This window comes from Mustelus asterias, chromosome 6 (assembly GCF_964213995.1).
Source record: "Mustelus asterias chromosome 6, sMusAst1.hap1.1, whole genome shotgun sequence".
Lineage (NCBI taxonomy): Eukaryota > Metazoa > Chordata > Chondrichthyes > Carcharhiniformes > Triakidae > Mustelus > Mustelus asterias.
The window spans coordinates 5,679,764-5,703,633 of record NC_135806.1 but is presented as its reverse complement, the minus strand read 5'-3'; the positions used below and the strand labels follow the sequence as shown (position 1 = coordinate 5,703,633).

Genomic DNA, 23,870 nt, shown 5'->3' with positions numbered 1-23,870 from the left:
CCTTACCTGTCTGGCCTACATGTGACTCCAGAGCCACCGCCTGTCAGGGCACAATTAGGGTTGGCTAACAGTGCTGCCCTTGCCCGTGATGCCCACCCGTGAGGAAAGAATAAAAAGTTGATTCCCTTTGTCAACATTTCACGGAGTGATTCTTCACAAGTGTCGGGAGTGGCTCCAGGAAAGACATTTTATACTTGGTGGTTGTAGATGTTGGCAAGCCAAATATGGGAAGTGAATGCAATCTGTTCATGTTTGCGAATAACTTATTAAGATGTTCCCTTTCCTGAGAGACGCACCAATCAACCTGCTTTAATTGGCGCAAAAGCCAAATACTGTAGATGCTCCAAGTCTAAAATGAAAGGAGGAAATTCTGGAAACCCTCAACAGGTCAGGCAACATGTGGAGAGAGAAACAGAGTGAATGGGCGGAATTTTTCCATCCCGCCTGCCGCGGGAATCATTGCGGGCGAGACAGACATTTTGGCGGACCATTTAAAGATCCATTGACCTCAGGCAGGAATTTCCGGTCTTGGGGAATGTGCGGCCGGAAAATCCCGCCCAGTGTTTCAAGTTGATGGCCTTTCAAAGGAAGTGGAAAAGGTTAGAGGTGTAACAGAGTTTAAGCAAAGATAACGGTGGGGAATGAGGGAGAACGGGAAGAGGCAAAGAGAAAGGTCTGCAGGGCAGAAAGCCGGAGAGATTAAATGAAGAAAGAAACGATGGTGAAAGGTGAAAAGGGGATGGAATCGGGACAGGTAATTAAGCAGAAGCTGGGTATAGAGGAGGTATAAATGACCGAGTGTCACACGCCCAAATTTAACAACTATAGTCAATTTGAGCAGTCACATGATTAAGGTTATTTTCCTGAAGAACTTGCTAAACATTTATCCGCACATAGAGACCTGTTCACCAAACAATAGCAGTGTCTCCCTTGTCAATGGGTTTAATGACAATATGGTCTGGGGTGGGATTTTCTGCCCGTCAGAGGGATAGTCTGGCCTCGCCAAAAGTCAATGGACTTTCCCCACGGCAGATCCTGCCCTGTCTTGAAATTGTGAAAGGTGCTATGGAAATGCAAGTCTTTTTTCTTCCTTTATTGCCCGAGATGGTACATATTGGATGGGATTCTGAAGCCGTTTGCACCAGCGGGATTCTCTGGTCCCGCCGGCTATGCACCCCTCACCCGCAAGTTTCCCGGTCACGTGGGGTGGCTTCAATGGGAAATCCCATTGACAGCGGCAGGACCAGAGACTTCCGCTGCCTGCGAATGGCGCCCGGCCTCCCACCACTGAGAAACACGTGGCTGGGATGACAGAGAACCCTGCCCATGAGGTCGCACTGTCTGAACGCGGAGTCTTTCTGATGACTATTGGCAGTGTTTGTACCTTTATAGTTACCTCTGCTTCCTCTGCATACTTCCTCAAGGTGATGAGAATCACATGGGACTTGTATCTAGGCAAGAATGCTAATTGTTTATCCTTGAGAGTCCAAGTCTCTTTCATCTTGGAAATAAATGGACAGTTTCAAGGAAAACTGTTTACAATCCAACACTTGCTGGAACTTTGGAAACTCACCATCTCCACTGTTAACACACAGGTTGCTGACATTATCTGCAAGTATATACACCCGGCATCTTCTTCCCTGTAAAACTACCTGGTCTCCCTTTAGTCTCTAACAATTAAACCACCCAGGCTTGCTTGTGAGGCAGACTTTAGAACAGATCACATGACCATTTTACCTTCAAGGAAAGGAACAGTTCCAAAATATAATAATCTTATAAACCTCACAAGTGAAACACTATAATTGTACCTACACTATTCACACCAACTGCTCCAAGTAGCAATGAGTGCCACATTCTGATCACTCCCTGGTTAAAGACATTTCTCCTGAATTCCCTATTGGATTTCACAGAATCATAGAATCCCTGGAGTACAGAGGAGGCCATTCGACCCATTAAGTCTGTACCATATCTCTGAAAGACCATCCGACTCAGGGCCTATCCCCATAATTCCACGTATTTATCCCACTAATCCTCCTAACCTACACATTTTGGGTCACTAAGGGGCAATTTATCATGGCCAATCCGCCTAACCTGCACATCTTTGGACTGTGGGAGGAAACCCACGCAGACACGGGGAGAACGTGCAAACTCCACACAGTCACCCAAGACCGGAACTTAATGCAGATAGAACATAGAACATAGAACAGTACAACACAGAACAGGCCCTTCGGCCCACGATGTTGTGCCGAGCTTTATCTGAAACCAAGATCAAGCTATCCCACTCCCTATCATCCTGGTGTGCTCCACGTGCCTATCCAATAACCACTTAAATGTTCCTAAAGTGTCTGACTCCACTATCACTGCAGGCAGTCCATTCCACACCCCAATCACTCTCTGCGTAAAGAACCTACCTCTGATATCCTTCCTATATCTCCCACCACGAACCCTATAGTTATGCCCGGAAATAGTCTTTGAATGTTCACTCTATCTATCCCCTTTATCATTTTATAAACCTCTATTAAGTCTCCCCTCAGCCTCCTCCTCAGCTGTAAGGCACCCACTGCTGCCTTGCAGTGATCTCTGGCACTGTAAGGCAGCAGTGCTAACCACTGTGCCATTGTGTCGCCCCCATGACTGCCTTATATGGATGGCCAATATACATCTAACCCTATCAAACCTGCTCAGAATTTTAAAGACCTTTATCAGGTTACCCATAGGACCGATTTTACCATTTTGATTCTAAGTGCTGGGCGGACTTGAATCTGGGAGTGTTTCAGATCTGACTTTTAGACCCGTTCTCAGGCACCCCCATGCGCACTCTGCCTGAAAAAATATCAGCGATTCCAAATCGCACTGCAGAAGACTGTGGGTGGAGCTTAACGCGCCCGGAATCCTGCAGCTCCGATCGGGGCTTCCAACTGCACATGCGCAGTAAAAGAATATTGAAAACCTTTCCCCTGCAACATCGCTCCCAGGCCGGATAGTGCCTCCCCCTGGCCCCCACAGACATTGCCGCACCCCCACAACATTACTGTCCCTCTTATCCCCCCCCACTACCCAGACTGATCACGGCCCCCTACCCCTTTCCTCCCCGCCGATTGCACGCAGAGTGGCAGCAAACCTCCCCTGCCCCCCCCCCCCCCCACTTCCCCACCCCCCAATCAGAGAGCCAACTGACCCGCCCCCTCCCCCGTCACCAGGGAGCCAGCTGAGCCTCCTCCCTCCCTCCCCCTCCCCCCACCACCGATCTGAGTTAGAGAGCCGCTGGAAGCTCTGAACTTACCTCTTCAGAAGCTGGAGCGCCCGAAACAGACCTTTGCCGAGCAGGTCTGTTTCACGCTGAATCTGGACGGGTGAACGCGATGGTAAAGGGGGAAGTGCCGGAAGTTTGGGCAAATGTATTGAAATTGACTTTGTGCCCGCGGTCCAGACAGCGACCATTTTCGGCGATTGGTAAAGAGGAACAGGCGAGGAGGTGGGCGCGGATCGTGCTACTCACCTCATGCCCGACTTTACCAAGTTTTTGCGTCCGAAAACTTGATGGTAAAATCAGGCCCATAGAATCCATACAGTGCAGAAGGAGACCATTCGGCCTACCGAACCTGCACTGACAACAATCCCACCCAGGCCCTATCCCTGTAACCCCACGCATTTACCCTGCTAATCCCCCTGACACTAAGGGGCAATTTAGAATGGCCAATCAACCTAACCGTACATCTTTGGAGTATGGGAGGAAACCGGTGGAAACCCACGTAGACACGGGGAGAATGTGCAAACTCCACACAGGCAGTGACCCGAGGCCGGAATTGAACCTGGGTCCCTGGCGTTGTGAGGCAACAGTGCTAACCACTGCGCCACCGTGCCACCACCTCGTTGCTAGGGAAAAGAGCCACAGGCTGTCCAGTCATTCCTGATAGACATAACCTCTCCGCCCTGCCAGACATTCCAGTAAATCTTAGTTGCAACTCCCCCAGTTCCCCCCTATCCGATAATCATCACATCCTCAATTAACACAGCAAATTATTAAAGTTACTTGAAAGTATTGAGTGTCACTAATTAGTACTGATAATGAAAGTGGAGTTGCTGCTGGCATTTGCACTTCATGTTATTAATCCACCTGGCATTTCCCAAGTCACCCTTCAAAGCACTATGATTCATCTTGCCATTTCTATCAAAGACCAGGGCTTCAAAATCATGAAGTATTCTTTCTGAGTACAGCGAGATTAAATCCTGTGACGAGTCTATTTAACTAAAGGGAGACATTCCCATCGTGGATTTACCCCGTGAAATGTTTGTTAGCTGCCAAGCAAGGATTCATCTTTGGCACAAAGAGGATTGGGCCTCCAGCTCCCAACACCATAAAGGATGGAGTCTCAGAAGGCAGGAGGTTGCACTGCGCATTGCATTTAGAGGGTAGGTGATAAAAATGTCTTCAATCTAACGAGTAAAACTGTTATCAGCGGTTGAATGATTCAGGAAGGACAAGTCTTATTTTTCAGAACCTCCAATAGGCTTCGGAAAGAGGCAATATTTGGAAGTAATTCCATCGAATGGTACAGTACTGAAGGAGGCCATTTGGCCCATCATGCCTGTGCCAGCTCTTTGAAAGAGCTGTCCAATTTGGTCCCACTCTCCTTCTGCTCTTTTCCCATTGCCCTGCACTTGTTTTTCCATTTTAAGTCTTGGGCCACTTGCCCTGAATGAAAGACACCATTGAATCGGTTCCTTGGCAATGCGTTCCAGATTAACGGGGACATCTATCTGAGGAGCAGGGAGCTCTCCCATTGTCCTGGATCGCATCTTCTCTCCAAACATTCCCCCAAACTGCCCCACACGCACCAACCCCACACCCCCATCCTCACCTCCACCCCACACCTGTCATCCTCCATCCCACCACCTCTCTCACCCCCCACCCTCCCAACCTCACCCCCTAACCCACCCCCTTCCATCACCGTAACCCTGATCCCAACACCCCCAACATCCCCCTTTCCCCACCATCACCTCCACCCCCACCATCCCCACCCCCACGCACACTAGCACCCACACCCTCACCCCCACCACCCTCCATTCCACCACCTCTCTCACTCCCCACCCTCACCCCCTAACCCACCCCCATCCCTACCGCAATCCTGAGACCCTGGGGTGGCATGGTGGCACAGTGGTTAGCACTGCTGCCTCACCGCGCCGGGTTCAATTCCACCCTTGGGCGACTGTCTGTGTGGAGTTTGCATGTTCTCCCCGTGTCTGCGCTGCGTGGGTTTCCTCTGGGTGCTCCGGTTTCCTCCACACGCCAAAGATGTGGATTGGTCATGCAAAATTGCCCCTTAGTGTCCTAAGAATTGTAGGTTGGGGGATTAGTCGGGTAAGTATGTGGGGTTACAGTGATACGCCCTGGTTGGGATGCTCTGTCCAAGAGTTTGTGCAGACTTGATGGACCGAATGGCCTCCATCTGCACTGTAGGGATTTGATGAGTCTATGAACAACCCGCTGTTCCTCTGAATTCCCTCAGGAGGTGAATCTGGTTGTGAAGCGCTGAACCTGGCTCTTTTCCTAGTTCTGGATAATAATTTTCCTTACATTGCTAACCCCACGTCATTTTCACGTGGCCTTTTGGCAGGTTGGGAAGGCGCTGAGTGCAAAACGCTCACACACTGCTCCTGAGGCATTCTCAGGAAAACGGTATTTCCACCCATGCGATATTTCCATTGGCCCCTGTACAGTTTTGTGAGGCGTAAGATAAATGTACCTCCCTGGAGAGTAAGTGAACACTGGGTGAAGCCCACTGAGGGCCAGGAACCTTCTGAATGGGAAGTGTTAAGTGTTTTGACACCTTCAAATATCGCTATGAGATCCTATATTGTAATAGAGATGTGTTTTAATGCAGCAATTTTTGATAGGAATTGACCCTTACATTGACAAACATTGTGTAATGTATTACAGTACTTTTTCATTTGGCAAAAGTGCCATAATACATTCAAAAATGTAAAATAAAGACCCACCAGTCTTTGCTGTCATATTCTGCACAATGATTTAAATCAATTAACATCTCTGGCTGTTAAAAAAAAAATTGTCTTTGAATGTTGGAAAAAAATTCTGTATTTGATTCCTTCCATTGATTGGAAGGCGTTCTGTTTTGAAGTGAAAATGGGGTGCCACCTGTTCTGCTAGTTTGCAGCAGCATGGCTGGAAGATTTTACTATGATAGCTGTGACCATTATGAATGCTTGGCTGAGTTTTAAAAGCTGATAATGGCTTCAGTTCAGCAGGTGATCTATGAACCCAAGATTAATTGAAACTTTTAAGATGATCTGTTAACAGAATATACCTTTGGCACAGCTTGTTGTTAATATGCAATTTTAAGGCCTGAATTTCTTTGGATGGCAGCATCTCCACCATCCAGCAAGTTGGCAGGGAACACATCCCTGCTGACTCCAACAGGTCCATTGCTCAAATGAGCATTCATTGCTGGCAAGTGGGACTTTCAACCATACTTGGAAGCAAGTCCTGCCTTGGAGAGCTGCCAGCCAAACAGACTGGCCAAAAGCTCTCCCGCCCATATATACATAGTATGGCATTTGTTGGATAGGGCGGCACGGTGGCACAGTGGTTAGCACTGCTGCCTCACAGCGGCAGGGACCCGGGTTTGATTCCCGGCCTCGGGTCACTGTCTGTGTGGAGTTTGCACGTTCTCCCCGTGTCTACGTGGGTTTCCTCCGGGTGCTCCGGTTTCCTTCCACAGTCCAAAGGTGTGCAGATTAGGTTGATTGGCCATGATAAATTACCCCTTAGTGTCAAGGGTTGAGCAGGGTAAATGCATGGGGTTACGGGGATAGGATCTGGGTGGAATGGTTGTCAATGCAAACCCGATGGGCAGAATGGCCTCCTTCATCACTGTAGGGATTCTATGGGATGAGGCTGGAAGAAGCAATGCAGCACTATGCCTGGGACTAATCGCAGGGAGCCAATGTGCGGGTATGTGGCAGGACTCCTGGGGTGTGTGGGAGGGGGGGGGCAGGGATGGGTGTTTCGTGGGGGGTTCACAAGTGGGACGATTGGGTTATTTCAGGGGAGGAGAGAGAGCAGGAAGTATCTGGTCCATGTGGGAGGTCACCCCAATCAGAGGGGCCACCAGACAGAGGCACCCCCTCCTCTCCCTTCACTGCCCCCCCCCCCCACCCCCCCGCCACCAAACTTCCCACCTAAGGTGGGGGCTGTGGAGCTTTTTCTATTTCCTACCCTGAGTTATCCAGAGTCCACCAGCTTGAAATTTGGCCAGGAGCAGGGATAGACAAAATGGCCTGTCGAGCCTGCTGCACCATCCAATACGATCAAAACTGATCTTGGGTTTCAGCTCCACTTTCCCGCCCATTCCCCACATCCCTTAATTTCCTGAGAGACCAAAAGATCTGTCTCCCCCAGCCTGAAATGTATCTGATGATGGAGCATCCCCAGCCCTCTGAGGTAGAGAATTCCAAATATCCACAACCCTTTGTGTGAAGTAATATCTCCTCATCTCGGTCCTAAATGATCAGCCCCTCATCCTGAGACTGTGGCCCCGTGTTCTAGATTCCCCGACCAGCAGAAACAAACTCTCAGTGTCCACCCAATCAAACCCCCTTCAGAATCTTGGATGTTTCAATGGGATCACCTCTCATTTTTCTGATCTCCGGGAAAAAAAAGAAGCCAACTTACTCAGCCCCTCATCCTGAAGAAAGTGATGTTGTTGGCCAACATCTTCCAGTAAGAGTTGGGTTAGTGTCTGCACGATAGGATGGTACGGTAGCACAGTGGTTGGCACTGCTGCCTCACAGCGCCAGGGACCTGGGTTCAATTCCAGCCTCGGGTCACTGTCTGTGTGAAGTTTACACGTTCTCCCCGTGTCTGCGTGGGTTTCCTCCGGGTGCTCCGGTTTCCTCCCACAGTCCAAAGATGTGCGGGTTAGGTTGATTGCTAAATTGCCCCTTCATGTTAGGAGGACTAGTTAGATGGGATTAAGGGGATAAGCCTGGGTGAAATTGTGGTTGGTGCAAATTTGATGGGCCAAATAGCCTCCTTCTGCACTGTAGGGATTCTAGCTTATGGGGATATAAGTGCAGCTGGATATTACCAATGTAGCATGGATAATGATGGTTGCAGAGATGAACAGGGGGCAAGCTTTTGACCTGTAGATGTGGCCAATCAGATTTTGGTATCAATGTGTAAACTGGGATTGCCAACCTTCCAGGATTGCCCTGGAGTCTCCAGAATTGAAAATTAATCTCATGAGCACTGCAGGAGTAAACGTCCCAAAAGAAAAATTATTTTAAAAGGTATCTCCTTCCAACGTCTTTGTTCATTAGTCATAAAGAAGTTGGATATGGGGGAAAACAGACTGTTTGATTAACAGTTGTGAATCCACCATGGAACCCCTACATTGCAGAAAGAGGCCATTTGGCCCATCGAGTCTTCACTGACTCCCCGAAAGAGCATCTTACCCAGGCCTATAGCCCTCACCTCCCCCCCACCACGCCCCCCCCTCCCCACTCTATCCATGTAACCCCATGCATTTAACTTGGCCGATCCACCTGACCTGCACATCTTTGGACTAATCAGACAACAGAGTCTGTTTGTTTTCCGATTAGAAGTCTCACAATACCTGGTTAAAGTCCAACAGATTTATTTGGTATCATGAGCTTTCGGAGCGCTGCTCCTTCATCAGGTGAGTCTCCGAAAGCTCGTGATTCAAATTGTTGGACTTTAATCTGGTGTTGTGAGACTTCTTACTGTGCCCACCCCAGTCCAACACCAGCATCTCCACCTCATGTTTTCCAATTAGCTATGGGATGATAGGATATTAAAAAAACTGGGGGCAACTAATGGTGGGAGTGTAGGGGTAGGGCATTTGGAGGCAGGAGGTCATGTGATGAAGCCTCCAGGAATCCGCCCAACCTGAATTGGCAACCTTTGTGGAAATGGGAAGAGGATCCAACCTTCCAGTTCTCAATCGTGTCGTACAGATGTGTGGCGTGCAAGGTGGGTTGAGTCAGATTATCACTGATGCTATTGGTTCATGCCTAGTTCTGTGAGTTCACCCCCCTTCCCCTCCCCCCATGGACCCTGCCCTTGAAAACCCAGAGTTTTGACCCACCAAGTTTAGTGTAGATACTTACGCTTTACTCTTCTATCATTTTTTTTTCAGATTACGGTCTTCAGGATGGGATCAGAGGGACATCAGGATATTGACCTCGCCATTCTAACAGCGCTGCTGAAAGGTAACACAGCTTCCTCCACTCATTTGATCAGATTTGCCAGTGATGCACTTCTAGTTCCCAATCACCGTGACCTCACCTGGCCCCACAACCAGCCCACACCTCTGCACATCCTCCAAGTCTCATGTGCATCCCTCATTTTCGTCACTGCCCCACTGACAAGTGTCTGTGCCATAAGCTTCAAAGTTCATAAGTTCATAAGATATAGGAGCAGAATTAGGCCATTCAGCCCATCAAATTCGCTCTGCCATTCGATCATGGCTGATTTGCACCTCATCCCCATTTTCCTGCTTTCTCCCCATAACCCATTACCAATTAAAAACCTGACTAACTCCTCCTTAAATTTGCTTCTCATCCCAGCACCCAACACACTTTGGGGTTGCGAATTCCACAGGTTCACAATCCTTTTGGGGAAGTAGTTTCTCCTCAACTCTGTTTTAAATTTGCTACCCCTTATCCTAAGACGATGACCTCTCATCCTAGAATGCCCCATAGGAGGAAGCATCCGCTCCACATCTACTTTATCCAAACCTTTCATCATCTTATCTACCTCAATTTGATCTCCCCTCATTCTTCTAAATTCCAGAGAGTATGGGCCTAAACTGTTCAATCTCTCTTCATACGACAAACCCCTCATCTCTGGAATCAATCTAGTGAACCTCCTCTGAACTGCCTCCAATGCCACTACATCTTTCCTCAAATAAGGGGACCAAAACTGTGCACAATATTCCAGGTGTGGCTTCACCAATGCCTTGTATATTTGCAATACTTCCTTAGCTTTATCCAAAGACATGCTGGTTAGGGTGCATTGGCCGTGCTAATTTTTCCCTCAGTGTACCCGAACAGGCGCTGGAGTGTGGCAACTAGGGGATTTTCACACTAACATCATTGCAGCGTTAATGTAAGCCTACTTGTGACTAATAAATAAATAAAAATAAATTTTAAAAATATATTCTATTCCTTTAGCTATAAATGCCAACATTCCATTCACTTTCTTTATTATCTGCTGGACCTGCATGCTAGTTTTCTGTGACTCATGAACGAGGACACCCAGATCCCTCTGCACCGGAGCACCCCAAAGTCTCTCCCCATTTATATAAGTCGCCTTCCCATTTTTCCGACCAAAATGCATGACTTCACACTTATCCACCTCTGGAATCTTCCCCCCTCCTCACCTGCCTCTTTAAAAGTTACCTCTTTTGAAAAACCGTTTGGCCACCTGTCCCTAATATCTCCTTACGTGGCCTGGGGTCAAATTTTGTTTGTTGGTCACATCTGTGAAGTACCGAGGGACGTCTTACTACATTAAAGGTGCGATATAAATGAAAGCTGTTGTTATTGCTGAGTGGCTCCCTAATGTTTAATCTCCCGTGCCAGAGAGTAAAAGTGAGAAAATTAATCTATTGATATTTGTCACAAGTCACTTCTTTCATCCTGTAGTCACTCAGTTATCTTCACAGCTGTTGTCAAGCAGTTCATTCCCCTTCTTTCATTATTTCAAATACTGCCATCAAAAGGAGTGTTCTTGCTAAAAATGTAATCAATTCGATGCAGCAAATGAACCTTTCATCCACATCCACTTTCCTATTGCCTGTAGAATGTTAAATCAAACATTTCATCAAATACCGTAAGCCTGGTCGCTGAACACTGCATATTGTGTTAATGTTCAGCAGGAGGATTTCTGTGCGAGGATGTGGCATTGGAACAGCTGAGATGTTTCACAGTTCCTGCACGCACATCCCAAACTCTGGCCAGAATTCCCCGATCTCGCTCGCGGCTGGGATTCTCCAGTCCCGCTTCAGTGAATCGAGATTTGGCAGAGCGCCAAATTCTCCGTGCTCGCTGGCAGTTGTCGCGGGATGTACAAGACCAGAGAATCCCAACTGTTGTTTGGAGATGGTCAACTGGGTGAGATTGGAATCACGCAGAGCTATTTAACCATTAAACACCGTCAATAAAATTTATTACACGTTCTGTACAAGAGTTTAAAGGTGTTCGCCGCTGTTATGCCTAATACAGGCATGAAGATGTCACAACATCACAACCAGACGTACTGTCTGGTGGTCTAGTGGTTAGGATTCGGCATTTTCATCGCCGCGGCCCGGGTTCGATTCTCGGTCGGGGTTTGAGGTGGCACGGTGGCACAGTGGTTAGCACTGCTACCTCACAGCGCCATGGGCCGGTTCAATTCCGGCCTCGGGTCACTGTCTGTGTGGAGTTTGCATGTTCTCCCCGTGTCTGCGTGGGTTTCCTCCGGGTGCTCCGGTTTCCTCTCACAGTCCAAAGATGTGCGGGTTAGGTTGATTGGCCGTGCTAAATTGACCCTGGTGCGAGGGGGATTAGCTGGGTAAATGTGTGGGGTTACGGGAATAGGGTGGGATTGTGGTCGGTACAGACCCGATGGGTCAAATGGACTCCTTCTGCACTGTAGGGATTCTATGACATTTACATCTTTATTTCTCAAACTGGACACCAAAAACTGTTTAAGATGGCTGAAGGATATCATGTGACCTGGCAGCATTCAGCTCCAGACAGTCCTGAAACTCAAGCAAATACCTAATTAAAATATGGGCAATCACAGCCACTTGTGGGAATCACAGATCCCTGTGTTAAGGATGAATCATCATCGGAATTGATTATAACCTTTCAGAATACTCATCTTTCTGCTCAGACAATAGAGACATTGAAGCTCAATAGGTGTTACATGAATATGAAATGGATCTCAACAACCTTCCATTGTATTGTGATGGCTCCTCACACCAACACCTCTACTTTCTCAGGAGACTAAGGAAATTTGGCATGTCAGCTACGACACTCATCAACTTTTACAGATGCACTGTAGAAAACATTCTTTCTGGTTGTATCACAGTTTGGTATGGCTCCTGCTCTGCCCAAGACTGCAAGGCACTACAAAGAGTCGTGAATGAAGCCCAGTCCACCACGCAAACCAGCCTCCCATCCATTGACTCTGTCTACACTTCCCGCTGCCATTGAAAAGCAGCCAGCACAATCAAGGACCCCACAAATACTAGACATACTCTCTTCCGCCTTCTTCCATTGGGAGAAATATACAAAAGTCTGAGGTCACGTACCAACCGACTCAAGAACAGCTTCTTCCCTGCTGCCGTCAGACTTTTGAATGGACCTACCTTGCATTAAGTTGATCTTTCTCTACACCGTCGCTATGACTGTAACACTACATTCTGCACTCCCTCCTTTCCTTCTCTATGAACGGTATGCTTTGTCTGTATAGCGCGCAAGAAACAATATTTTTCACTGTACACTTGTACATATGACAATAATAAATTAAATCAAATCAAAACAAAATCAAAGACCTTGGGTGTGTGAAATTCTTGAGTGTCTGAAAAGCTACAACAGCATGATCAGAAAACAGCATAATCAAGGACCTCACGCACCCCGGACATTCTCTCTTCCACCTTCTTTCGTCAGGAAAAAGATACAAAAGTCTGAGGTCAGGTACAAACGGGCTCAAGAACAGTTTCTTCCCTGCTGCTGTCAGACTTTTGAATGGACCTACCTCACATTAAGTTGATCTTTCTCTACACCCTAGCTATGTCTGTAACACTACATTCTGCACTCTCTCCTTTCCTTCTCTATGAACGGTGTGCTTTGTCTGTATAGCACGCAAGAAACAATAATTTTCACTGTATACTAATACATGTGACAATAATAAATCAAATCAAATCAAAACAGGATGTCTACCAGTTGAACACACCACCTCATTCGGAAAGGGACCTTTTGCTAGAAACAGGTCACATGGGTAAGGCAGCCATGTTTGTTACCTGTTTTAAAAAATAACCACAGAAGCTGTTCTAAAACATCTCAGGGGCAGATAGTGGTAATGTCAGTGGACTAGTAATCTAGAGGTCCAGACTAATGCTCTGGGAGGAGGGAACATGGGTTCAAGTCCCACTGTGTATTTGGTGGAATTTGAATTCAACTAACAAATCTGGAATATGGTGGAAACCATCATCGATTGCTGGAAAAATCCATGGGGTTCACTAATGCCCTTTTAGGAAGGAATTCTGCCATCCTTACCCAGTCTGGCCTACATGTGATTCCAGACCCACAGCAATGTGGTTGACTCTTAACTGCCCCTTGACATGGCCCAGCAAGGTACTCAGTTCAGGGGCAATTAGGAATGGGCAGCAAACTCTGGTCATGCTGGTGATGTGCTCATCCCATGCAAGGATAAACAAAAACATCAGGAACACCATCGAATTAGTTGCAAGACAACTATACAGCCAAGGTAAAGTATAGCTGTACATAGAAAGTAGAAGAAAGACTCTCTCCTTAACCTGTTCCAATTCCAAGTTCACCTGAGAGTTGACCTGACAATTCAACTAAAGAAAGCCTTACAGCTTACTGAGAATCCTCTGCATTTACAAGCTCCCAACTCTAGCTAAAGCATCAATTCATCTAAGAAACTACAGGTCTGCTATGAAAAAAACTGAAATAATTGCAGATTGTGATCACATTTTTTTCTCCACCTGTATCTATTCTTTGTGTGTGTGAGATGCTGTGCTTTAAACCTCCAGGGCATGTGTATGATAATAAATAATCTTCTTAATTTTTGAATCCAAAAAGCTTGCTGGTGAAATTATTTAAATGAGGACAAATTCTTTGTAGCATACCAAAACACAGACTTCACTCACAAAAGCACTTTGATCACTGACAATAATAAAACACATAAATGTTTTCAGTGACAACTAACCATATCACGCAGCTTCAGGTTGTCGTAGAGTTTAATTTAAAAACCTGGTGTGATATGACCTCAGTTTTCACTCCAATTCTGGCGTCAGAGGCTCTACAGGTCATTGTTCAATCCCAATGACGTTAAATGGCAGAGATCGGGAAAATGGGTTGTGGTGGGGGTGGGTGGGTGGTGGAGGGTGGAGGGGGTGTCCAAAACTAGGGGCCATCATTTAAGATGGTCACTAATAAATAGAGTAAGGAGTTCAGGAGAGACTTCTTTATTTAGAGAGTGGTGAGAATGTGGAACTCACTGCCACGTGCGCTGGTTAAGGTAGATAGCAAAGAAGGGGAAGCTGAGTAAACACATGGGGGCACAGGAATAGAAGGATATACTGATTGAGTGAGATTACATAGGGGTGTGATGATGATTATGTGGAGGATAGACATCAGCATAGACCAGTTTGGCCTGTTTCTGTGCTGTATGTTCTGTGGCCGTGATTCTCCAACCGCTCCCCATCTCCCACTCCAACCCTTCCCCCGCCCCGCCCTCCACTCCAACCCTCCCCCCGCCCCACCCTCCACTCCAACCCTTCCCCCGCCCCGCCCTCCACTCCAACACTCCCCCCTCCCCGCCCTCCACTCCAACCCTCCCCCCGCCCCGCCCTCCACTCCAACCCTCCCCCCGCCCCGCCCTCCACTCCAACCCTCCCCCCGCCCCGCCCTCCACTCCAACCCTCCCCCCTCCCCGCCCTCCACTCCAACCCTCCCCCCGCCCCGCCCTCCACTCCAACCCTCCCCCCTCCCCGCCCTCCACTCCAACCCTCCCCCCGCCCCGCCCTCCACTCCAACCCTCCCCCCGCCCCACCCTCCACTCCAACCCTCCCCCCGCCCCGCCCTCCACTCCAACCCTCCCCCCTCCCCGCCCTCCACTCCAACCCTCCCCCCGCCCCGCCCTCCACTCCAACCCTCCCCCCTCCCCGCCCTCCACTCCAACCTCACCCCACCTCACCCCACGGTGTGTTTTCCAGTGGTGGAGGTAGATTGCCATTGGCTGCCGGTGGGATCTTCCCGCCAAGTGTCTATGAGAGACTGAGTTGGTTAGGATTATATTCACTGGAGTTTAGAAGAGTGAGGAGGATCTCATAGGAACTTATAAAATTCTAACAGGGTTAGACAGAGTGGATTCAGAAAGAATGTTCCCGAAGGTGGGAGTCCAGAACTAGGGGTCATAGTTTGAGGATAAGGGGTAAACCTTTTAGAACTGAGGTGGGGAAACATTTCTTCACCCAGAGAGTGGTGAATGTGTGGAATTCACTACACCAGAAAGAGGTCAAAATGTTGTCTGATTTTAAGAAGAAATTAGATATAGCTCTTGGGGATAAAGGGATAGAACAAAGAACAAAGAACAGTACAGCACAGGAAACAGGCCCTTCGGCCCTCCAAGCCTGTGCCGCTCCTTGGTCCAACTAGACCAATCGTTTGTATCCCTCCATTCCCAGGCTGCTCATGTGACTATCCAGGTAAGTCTTAAATGATGTCAGCGTGCCTGCCTCCACCACCCTACTTGGCAGCGCATTCCAGGCCCCCACCACCCTCTGTGTAAAAAACATCCCTCTAATATCTGAGTTATACTTCGCCCCTCTCACCTTGAGCCCGTGACCCCTCGTGAACGTCACTTCTGATCTGGGAAAAAGCTTCCCACTGTTCACCCTATCTATCCCCTTCATAATCTTGTACACCTCTATTAGATCTCCCCTCATTCTCCGTCTTTCCAGGATCAAGGGATATGGGGGGGATTGAATTGGATGATCATAATGAACGATGGCACAGGCTCAAAGGGCTGAATGGCCTACTCCTGCTTCTAGTTTCTATGTTTTGTATAGCTCGCCCATCCCACTCCTGGGGTGCCTGCCATGGGGGTTGGGGGGGATGAGGGGGTTGGGGTGGAGGGGGAGGGTTTGCATTTGGCGGGACCAAAGCGTCCAGGTGCTTGCAACTAATGTTCGTTTGCATGAAGACCTGGGAGGGCAAATGGCTGGGCTTGCCAGGCAACCCCATATTGCAGAGTGGGCCTCGAACAAACATTCAGTCGCCTTGTCTGGATGTGGGCACTCGAAGTCGGTGTCAGATTTTTGGAGCAGGATTCTAAAACTCGGGCCCAGATTTGCACACCCAAAGCACCTGACGCATTGTGAAGGGAAGACCACCCGAAATTGTCCCCCGCGACACAATATCTCCACCCAAAATAAAGAAGATAGGCGAGAGGAGGAAGCAATCTTTTCCTGGCCACAGACCTTGTGAAAGCTCAGCACGCTGCTTGAACTGTTCCCAGCGAACACCGTTATTAAATTTAAAACTGCACCAGGTGATTTCAAAAGACACGCTAATCACTGTGTGTCATCCTGTGTCTTATTTACACTGTGGTAATTGCTGATTTCAGAGGGAGCAGTTTATCCACAGAGCTGTTAACCGATTTGTCAGCTTGGTAAATAAGCCTCTGGGGAATTAAAACGCAAGGAAGTCTAAATAATTTTGCAATGAGTGTTTACAACGCAAAATTAGGAGCCAGCAGGCAACAGTGAACAGTTATCCTTTGACAGTGATGCACAGAGAACAAGGCTATTAAAAATGTTTCACCTGATTAATGCCCTCGGACATAATTACACTGTAAAATTACACACACAGGGATAAGCAGAAGAGAATCAAACAAAGATTGAAATACTTACATTTTTGCACTGGGCTGAAATGTCAAAAATATTAAATGGATGGGAGTGAATCATGTTTCACTGGGGTTGTTCATGACACTGATCTTCATTCACAATCTTTGACGCAGGACATTTCCCCACAAGTATTGCCAGATTTTGAGGAAGTCCATCCTTCCCCTCCTAATTTCTGAACCAATAATCCTCTTGACTTTTGTTGCAGATAATGGGGTAGAGCTTCCACGCTGGTTGCCAACCAAGGCAGTCCTACCTCTGTGTCAGCATGCTGTAGATTGAAGAACCATCTGAACATCTTATGGAGTCATAGAGTCATAGAGGTTGGCCCTTCGGCCCAACTTGTCCATGCTGCACTTTTTAAAAAATCCCTAGGCTGGTCCCAATTGCTCACGTTTGGCCCATATCCCTCTATACCCATCTTACCAACGTAACTGTCTAAATGCTTTTTAAAAGACAAAATTGTATCCGCCTCTACTACTGCCTCTGGCAGCTCATTCCAGACACTCACCACCCTCTGTGTGAAGAAATTGCCCCTTTGGACCCTTTTGTATCTCTCCCCTCTCACCTTAAGCCTATGCCCTCAAGTTTTAGACTCCCCTATTTTTGGGAACCCATAACCCAATCCACAGCTAGTCCCATTCTCATGTTATCCATGCGTCGACTGACCTATCTTTGCTCCTGGTCCAGTAACGCCTCAATTTTAATTGTGTTTGAATCTCAACCCTCCAAGATCTCTGCGTTCCTCCACCTCTATCCTGGGGTGGCACGGTGGCACAGTGGTTAGCACTGCTGCCTCACAGCGCCAGGGACCTGAGTTTGATTCCAGGCTTGGTCACCCCCTGTGTGGAGTTTGCACATTCTCCCCGTGTCTGCGTGGGTTTCCTCCGGGTGCTCCGGTTTCCTCCCACAGTCCAAAGATGTGCTGGTTAGGTGCATTGGCCGTGCTAAATTCTCCCTCAGTGTACCCGAACAGGCACTGGACTGTGGCGGCTAGGGGATTTTCACAGTAATTTTATTCCACTGTTAATGTAAGCCTACTTGTGACTGATAAATAAACTTTAAATAGCCTCAATTTCCATCACTCCACCATTGATGATGGTATCTTCAGCTGCCTGGGCCCTCAGCTGTGGAATCCCCTCCATAAACCCCTCCAGCTTTTTCTCCACCTTTAAGGTGCTCCTTAAAAGAAAACTTCTGTCTGTCTCAATATCTTCTTCCGTGGCCCGGTGTCAAATTCTTGACTAATTATGTTCCCTGGGACATTTCATTACACTTAAGGCAATGGCCTAATGGTATTATCTCTAGACTATTAATCCAGAAACTTAGCTAAGTTCTGCGTTATTATGTATGAAATAATGCATATTCTCAACCTCCTTTTTCTATAAGTTCGAATCCCGCCATGGCAGATGGTGGTATTTGATTTCAATAAAAATATCTGGAATTCAGAATCTACTGATGCCCGAGAAATCATTGCCGATTATCAGAGAAACCCATCTGGTCCACGAATGTCCTTTAGGGAAGGAAATCTGCCATCCTTACCTGGTCTGGCCTACATGTGACTCCAGACCCACAGCAATGTGGTTGACTCTCAACTGCCCTCCAAGGGCAACTAGGGATGGGCAATAAATGCTGGCCAGCCAGCGACGCCCGTGTCCCATGAATAAAGTTTTTAAAATGGCAGCTGATCAAAGGAAGCACTGAGGAAATTTGTCATGTTTATGTAGAACTAATGGCAAGGTGATGTTAACCCTTTTTTAAAAATCTCCTTTTATCTTCATAAACAGGAGCCAATGCCTCAGCACCGGACCAGCTTAGTTTAGCTTTGGCGTGGAACAGAGTGGACATAGCTCGGAGTCAAATCTTTATCTATGGACAACAGTGGCCGGTACAGTAAAAGATGATTGCTTCCCATTTTGTTTTCTAAACACAAGACCCATCGCAAGTAGTACATTGTATTTGCGTTACTATTTATGAAATAATGCATGTTTTCAGCGTCCCTTTTCTACTAGTTAGATGTTTACATCTGTTTATTAGTTATTAAATAATGCACATGCTCCAATTTTCTCTTTGAGTCTTTTTAAGCCTTATACGTTGTCAGTTGCAAGTTTTCCAGGCACTTTGGAATTGAATCTATATTGTGTGCAACACTCGAGTCAGTAAGGAATACCTTCCACCACATCCACACATATTCTAGAAATACTCCAGGTCGGTGTGGGTGATGAAGCAACTCTTTATCCTGCTTGAGTGTGGGCTTAACTCTGATTCGAGTGTAACTAAAGGGAGGAACTGGAGATTATTCTGCTGCAAACAGTTGGAGTGAATATTTCAGTGATTCAGATGCTGCAGCTTTGGGTTCCCGATTGGTGTCATGTCTTTTGATGTTCTGAAGATACATTGCAGAGCGGAAGAGCATTGAAAACTATGAGGCAACCAACTGACTGGCATCGAGCAGCTTGGAACTAGCGAATATGAAGGTGGCGAGAATATAGTTAAAGGGAAGCAGTCAGCAATACTGCGGAGATGATGGAGAGGTGACAGAGTGTGGAATTCAGTTCAGGGTTTAACGCGACAATGAGATTGTGTTTCAACTTAATCAAGTGTTCACCGGGGTGGAACCAATGCCAAGGACACACAGTTTACCAAAAATGATTGCTTCAGTTTTCCGCTGAAAGGATTTTGACTGGTCGGACACTTGGTGCCAGTTGGCAATGGAGGTATGAGTGGGGTGGGCAGAAGTGATGGAGGGTTAAACTGCAATTTTAATCTGGGAAAGGGACAGGCTTAGTTTGAATGCCTATTTTAAACACCAACCTATTTTACTGTATGTGTGTGCAGAAATATCTAAATATATGGAAGAGGAGAGGGGCTGAGAATGTCCAGGGGACTATTGTGTGACACTTGCTGGCTGTATTTGGGCAAGTATGGGTGGATACATACAAGATGACTCATAAAATCAAAAGATACATAAAAGATCTCAAAATAGAGATGTATTGTTGAAGCTTCTCATCTTGTACTCGTCTGGACAGTTGCAAGAATGCCAAATTTCAAAGGGAGCAACAATTTATACTGCATGAGAAAAAGGTGTTGATTGGTTGGCAGATTAGCTCTGACTGGTCAAGGCATTGTTAAGGAGAATTCACCAGGGAGCAAAAGATGCAATGCCTGGACATGTTCCTTTTGCCTGCAAAGGGACAGGTCCCTACGTACAAAGCTCCGAGCAAACATGAGTGAGCCACTTACACATGTTTTCAGCAATACTCAAGTTCTATACAACCCAAAGGACAAGGATCTGGACAACAGAGAGGAGGAAGTGGAAGATGATGGCTTGGTCAATATTGGCAAGTTGTGAAGAGGTCAGAGAGGTCAAAGAGGGAAGGCTTACTGATTTCATGGTTAAATAGAACTTCATTCATGCCCTGGTCTAGAGCATTGAGGTTGGCAGGATAGGTTGAGAAATTATCTAATAAATAACAAAGGATCCTGGGCCTTAACAATAGGGCATAGTGTACAAAAAAGAAGGAAGTGATGGTGAACCTTTAGAAACACTAGCTTTGCTTCAATGGGATAATATTGTGTCTGATTCTGACCACTGTATTTCACTGAGGGCATTGGAGAGGATTCAGAAATGAGAGACTTCTTTCACAAGGATAGATTGGGTCTGTTTTCCTTCAAGGAAAGGAGGTTGAGAGGACATTAGATCGCGGGCATTCAAAATCATGAGGGGTTTGGCTAAATGGAGGGTTTAAGTTGATTGGCAAAAGAACCAGAGGCGACGTGAGGGTAAACCTTTTTACCTATGAGCGGTTAGCAACTGGAATTCACTGCCTGAGAGTGTGGTGGAGACAAATTCAATCGTGGCTTTCTAAAGATGAAATTGGATAATTATCTGAAGGGGGGGGAAATTACAAAGTTATGGGGAAAATGCAGTGGGTCTGGCTAACTAGCACCTTTGGAGGGCTAGCACAGACTCGACACGCTGAATGGCAATTTTATGTGCTGCAACCATTCTAGGATTCCTTGGAACGCCTTCAGGAGAAAGGGAACTTGAGCTCAGTGATCATTATACAGGATCAGTTCTTACTGGGGTTGCCAAACTTTTTGTTTGATTTGATTTGATTTGATTTATTATTGTCACATGTATTAGCATGCAGTGAAAAGTATTGTTTCTTGCATGCTATACAGACAAAGCATACCGTTCATAGAGAAGGAAAGGAGAGAGTGCAGAATGTAGTGTTACAGTCATAACGAGAGAGTGCAGAATGTAGTTTTCCAGGATCGCCCTGGAGGCTCCGGGAATAGCAGCTGATCTCCAATCTCTGATTATCAACTTGATAAAATATATTTACGATGGAGGAAAAGGTCATTTGTTTGGCATTGAAGAACGAGTCACCAACTAGGCTATTCGCTGTCCGATTGGCTGCGAGAAGAACAGGGTGCCACGCGATTGGAGGTGGTGGGTGACCAATGACAGGAGTGTGGGGAGGAGTCATGTGATGAAACACCCAGTGCTCCATCCAACCAGAGTTGGCAATTCTAATTCTCCTGTACAAATGCCAGTCATCAATGCACCATCTCACTCTTCCTGCTACCTTGATCCAATAGAATCATTTCATTGAACTTTATTCCAATTCAGTTGCTTCGATGTAAATGTACATTTCAGGTGTTTAAGGGACAGCTCTTTTTATTCCAGAAAGATAATCTGTGATATTTCCCCTGGTTATCTGGTGAACCTTTTAAAGGCTGTTTTTTTTTACCTACTTCTTTAACATCCAGTAATATCAAATCTCGCTTCAAGCCAGGAATCACAGAATGTTAAAGCACTAATGGAGGCCATTCAGCCCTTCTTGCCTGTTTAAAGTTTATTTATTACGTTAACACTGCAATGAAGTTACTGTGAAAATCCCCTAGTCGCCACACTCCGGCGCCTGTTCGGGTACACTGAGGGAGAATTTAGCACGGCCAATGCACCTAACCAGCACGTCTTTCGGACTGTGGGAGGAAACTGGAGCACCCGGAGGAAACCCACGCAGACACGGGGAGAACATGCAGACTGCGCACAGACAGTGACCCATGCCGGGAATTGAACCCGGGTCCCTGGTGCTGTGAGACAGCAGTGCTAACCCACAAGTGCTACCGTGCCACCCTGTGTCAGCTCTTTTGAAAGAACTATGGAATGAATCTGACCATCCCACCCGCTCTTCCCCCGCAGTCAACAATTCTTTCCTTTTCATGTATTTATCCAATTCTCTCTTTAAAGTTACTCTTGAATCTAATCCCATCGCCCTTTCAGGCAGCGCATCCCAGATCACAACAACTCCCTGAATAAAAACATTTCTCCTCCTCTCATCCTGCAATTTTGTCTTGCCAATTAGCCTAAATGTCTGATCCTCTCAACCCTCCTCTGGGAGGAAACTATTTTCCCTTATTTACTCCTCTCTCTCTCTTATCTTAGGAAACACTGCCCTCTGCAGGCCGATTCTGATTCTCAGAAACTTGACAATTTTAGCACAAATAATAGCTCAGGTCTGTCACAATCATAGAATCTTACAGTGCAGAAGGAGGCCATTCGGCCCATCGGATCTGCACCGACCACAATCCCACCCAGGCCCTATCCCCAGAACCCCATGCATTTACCCTAGCTAGTCTCCCTGACCCTAAGGGGCAATTTATTATGGCCAATCCACCCAACCCGCACATCTTTGGACTGTGGGAGGAAACTGGAGCACCCGGAGGAAACCCACGCAGACACGGGGAGAATGTGCAGACTCCGCACAGGCAGTGACCCAAGCCAGGAATCGAACCCAGGTCCCTGGCGCTGTGAGGCAGCAGTGCTAACCGCTCTGCCGCTGTGATAATATCATTACCACTTTTTTTTCCTTGTATTCTGTGATATCTTTGTCGTTTCATCTCCCTCACCCGTCCAGCCGAACCCTGACCTTCTTTGTTCTTCCACCAGCCCCTCCCCCATTTTTCAACAGCATAAAACTCAATCGCATTTCAACCATTCTCTTCAGATCTGAAGAAGAATCATATTGAACTCTAAACTGTGGGGGTGATTTTGCGCCGTCAGTGAGAACAGTGACGCAGGCGCAAAGTATCGTGAGAATCAGGAAAATTAATGCTCACCAGCCAGATGGGCGGCACGGTGGCACAGTGGTTAACACTGCTGCCTCACAGTGCCAGGGGCATTGGGTTCGATTCCCGGCTTGGGGTCACTGTCTGTGTGGAGTTTGCACATTCTCCTCGTGTCTGCATGGGTTTCCTCCAGGTGCTCCAGTTTCCTCCCACAGTCCAAAAGATATGCTGGTCAAGTGCATTGACCATGCTAAATTCTCCCTCAGTGTACCCGAACAGGCGCCGGAGTGTGGCGACTGGGGGATTTTCATAGTAACTTCATTGCTAAAGTTAAAGTTTATTTATTAGTCACAAGTAAGGATTACTTTAACACTGCAATGAAGTTACAGTGAAATTCCCCTCATCGCCATAGTGTGGCACCTGTTCGGGTCAATGCACGTCTTTCAGGCTGTGGGAGGAAACTGGAGCACCCGGACGAAACCCACACAGACATGGGGAGAACGTGCAAACTCCACACAGACAGTGACCCGAGGCAGGAATTGAACCCGGGTCTCTGGTGCTGTGAGGCAGCAGTGCTAACCACTGCGCCACTGTGTCACCCATGCAGTGTTAATGTAAGCCCAATTGTGACACTAGTAAATATATATATATAAGCTCGCATTTCCCGATTTTCCCCGCCCCCTCGCCAGTGAGTAACGAACCTCATCTAAATGCATCTCAATAAATTTTAATACAGTGAAGCCCCGTTATAACACGATGGTTGGGGTCCATAAAAGCGGGGTCTCGAAAAAAGCGGGGTCGCGCTAAATCGGGGTCGCGCTAAATTTGCCAATTATTAGCGGAAAAAAAAGGGTCCAATGACACCATCGCGTTATATGTGAATTCGCGGTAAATCGGGGCACGTTAAATCGGGGCTCCACTGTACTGTTAAAGGGCCGTTCAGTCACATGATTCCCCCTGATGGAATGCTGAAACCTTGGCAACGTCACGACAGCAAGGCTCACAACAGCTCTGAGAGACCATAAGACCATAAGACATAGGAGCGGAAGTAAGGCCATTCGGCCCATCGAGTCCACTCCACCATTCAATCATGGTTGATTTCAACTCCAT

General features: G+C 47.2%; 1 protein-coding gene across 1 annotated transcript in view; it reads left to right on the top strand.

Annotated features, from left to right (window-relative positions):
* The window catches only part of trpm3 (transient receptor potential cation channel, subfamily M, member 3), a 116,567-nt gene that overhangs the window by 43,247 nt on the left and 49,450 nt on the right, over positions 1-23,870 (top strand). Inside the window, exons 7-8 of the mRNA XM_078213951.1 lie at positions 9,180-9,252; positions 18,470-18,570. Of these exons, the coding sequence (XP_078070077.1) occupies positions 9,180-9,252; positions 18,470-18,570 (174 nt within the window). The remainder of the gene's footprint in view (positions 1-9,179; positions 9,253-18,469; positions 18,571-23,870) is intronic.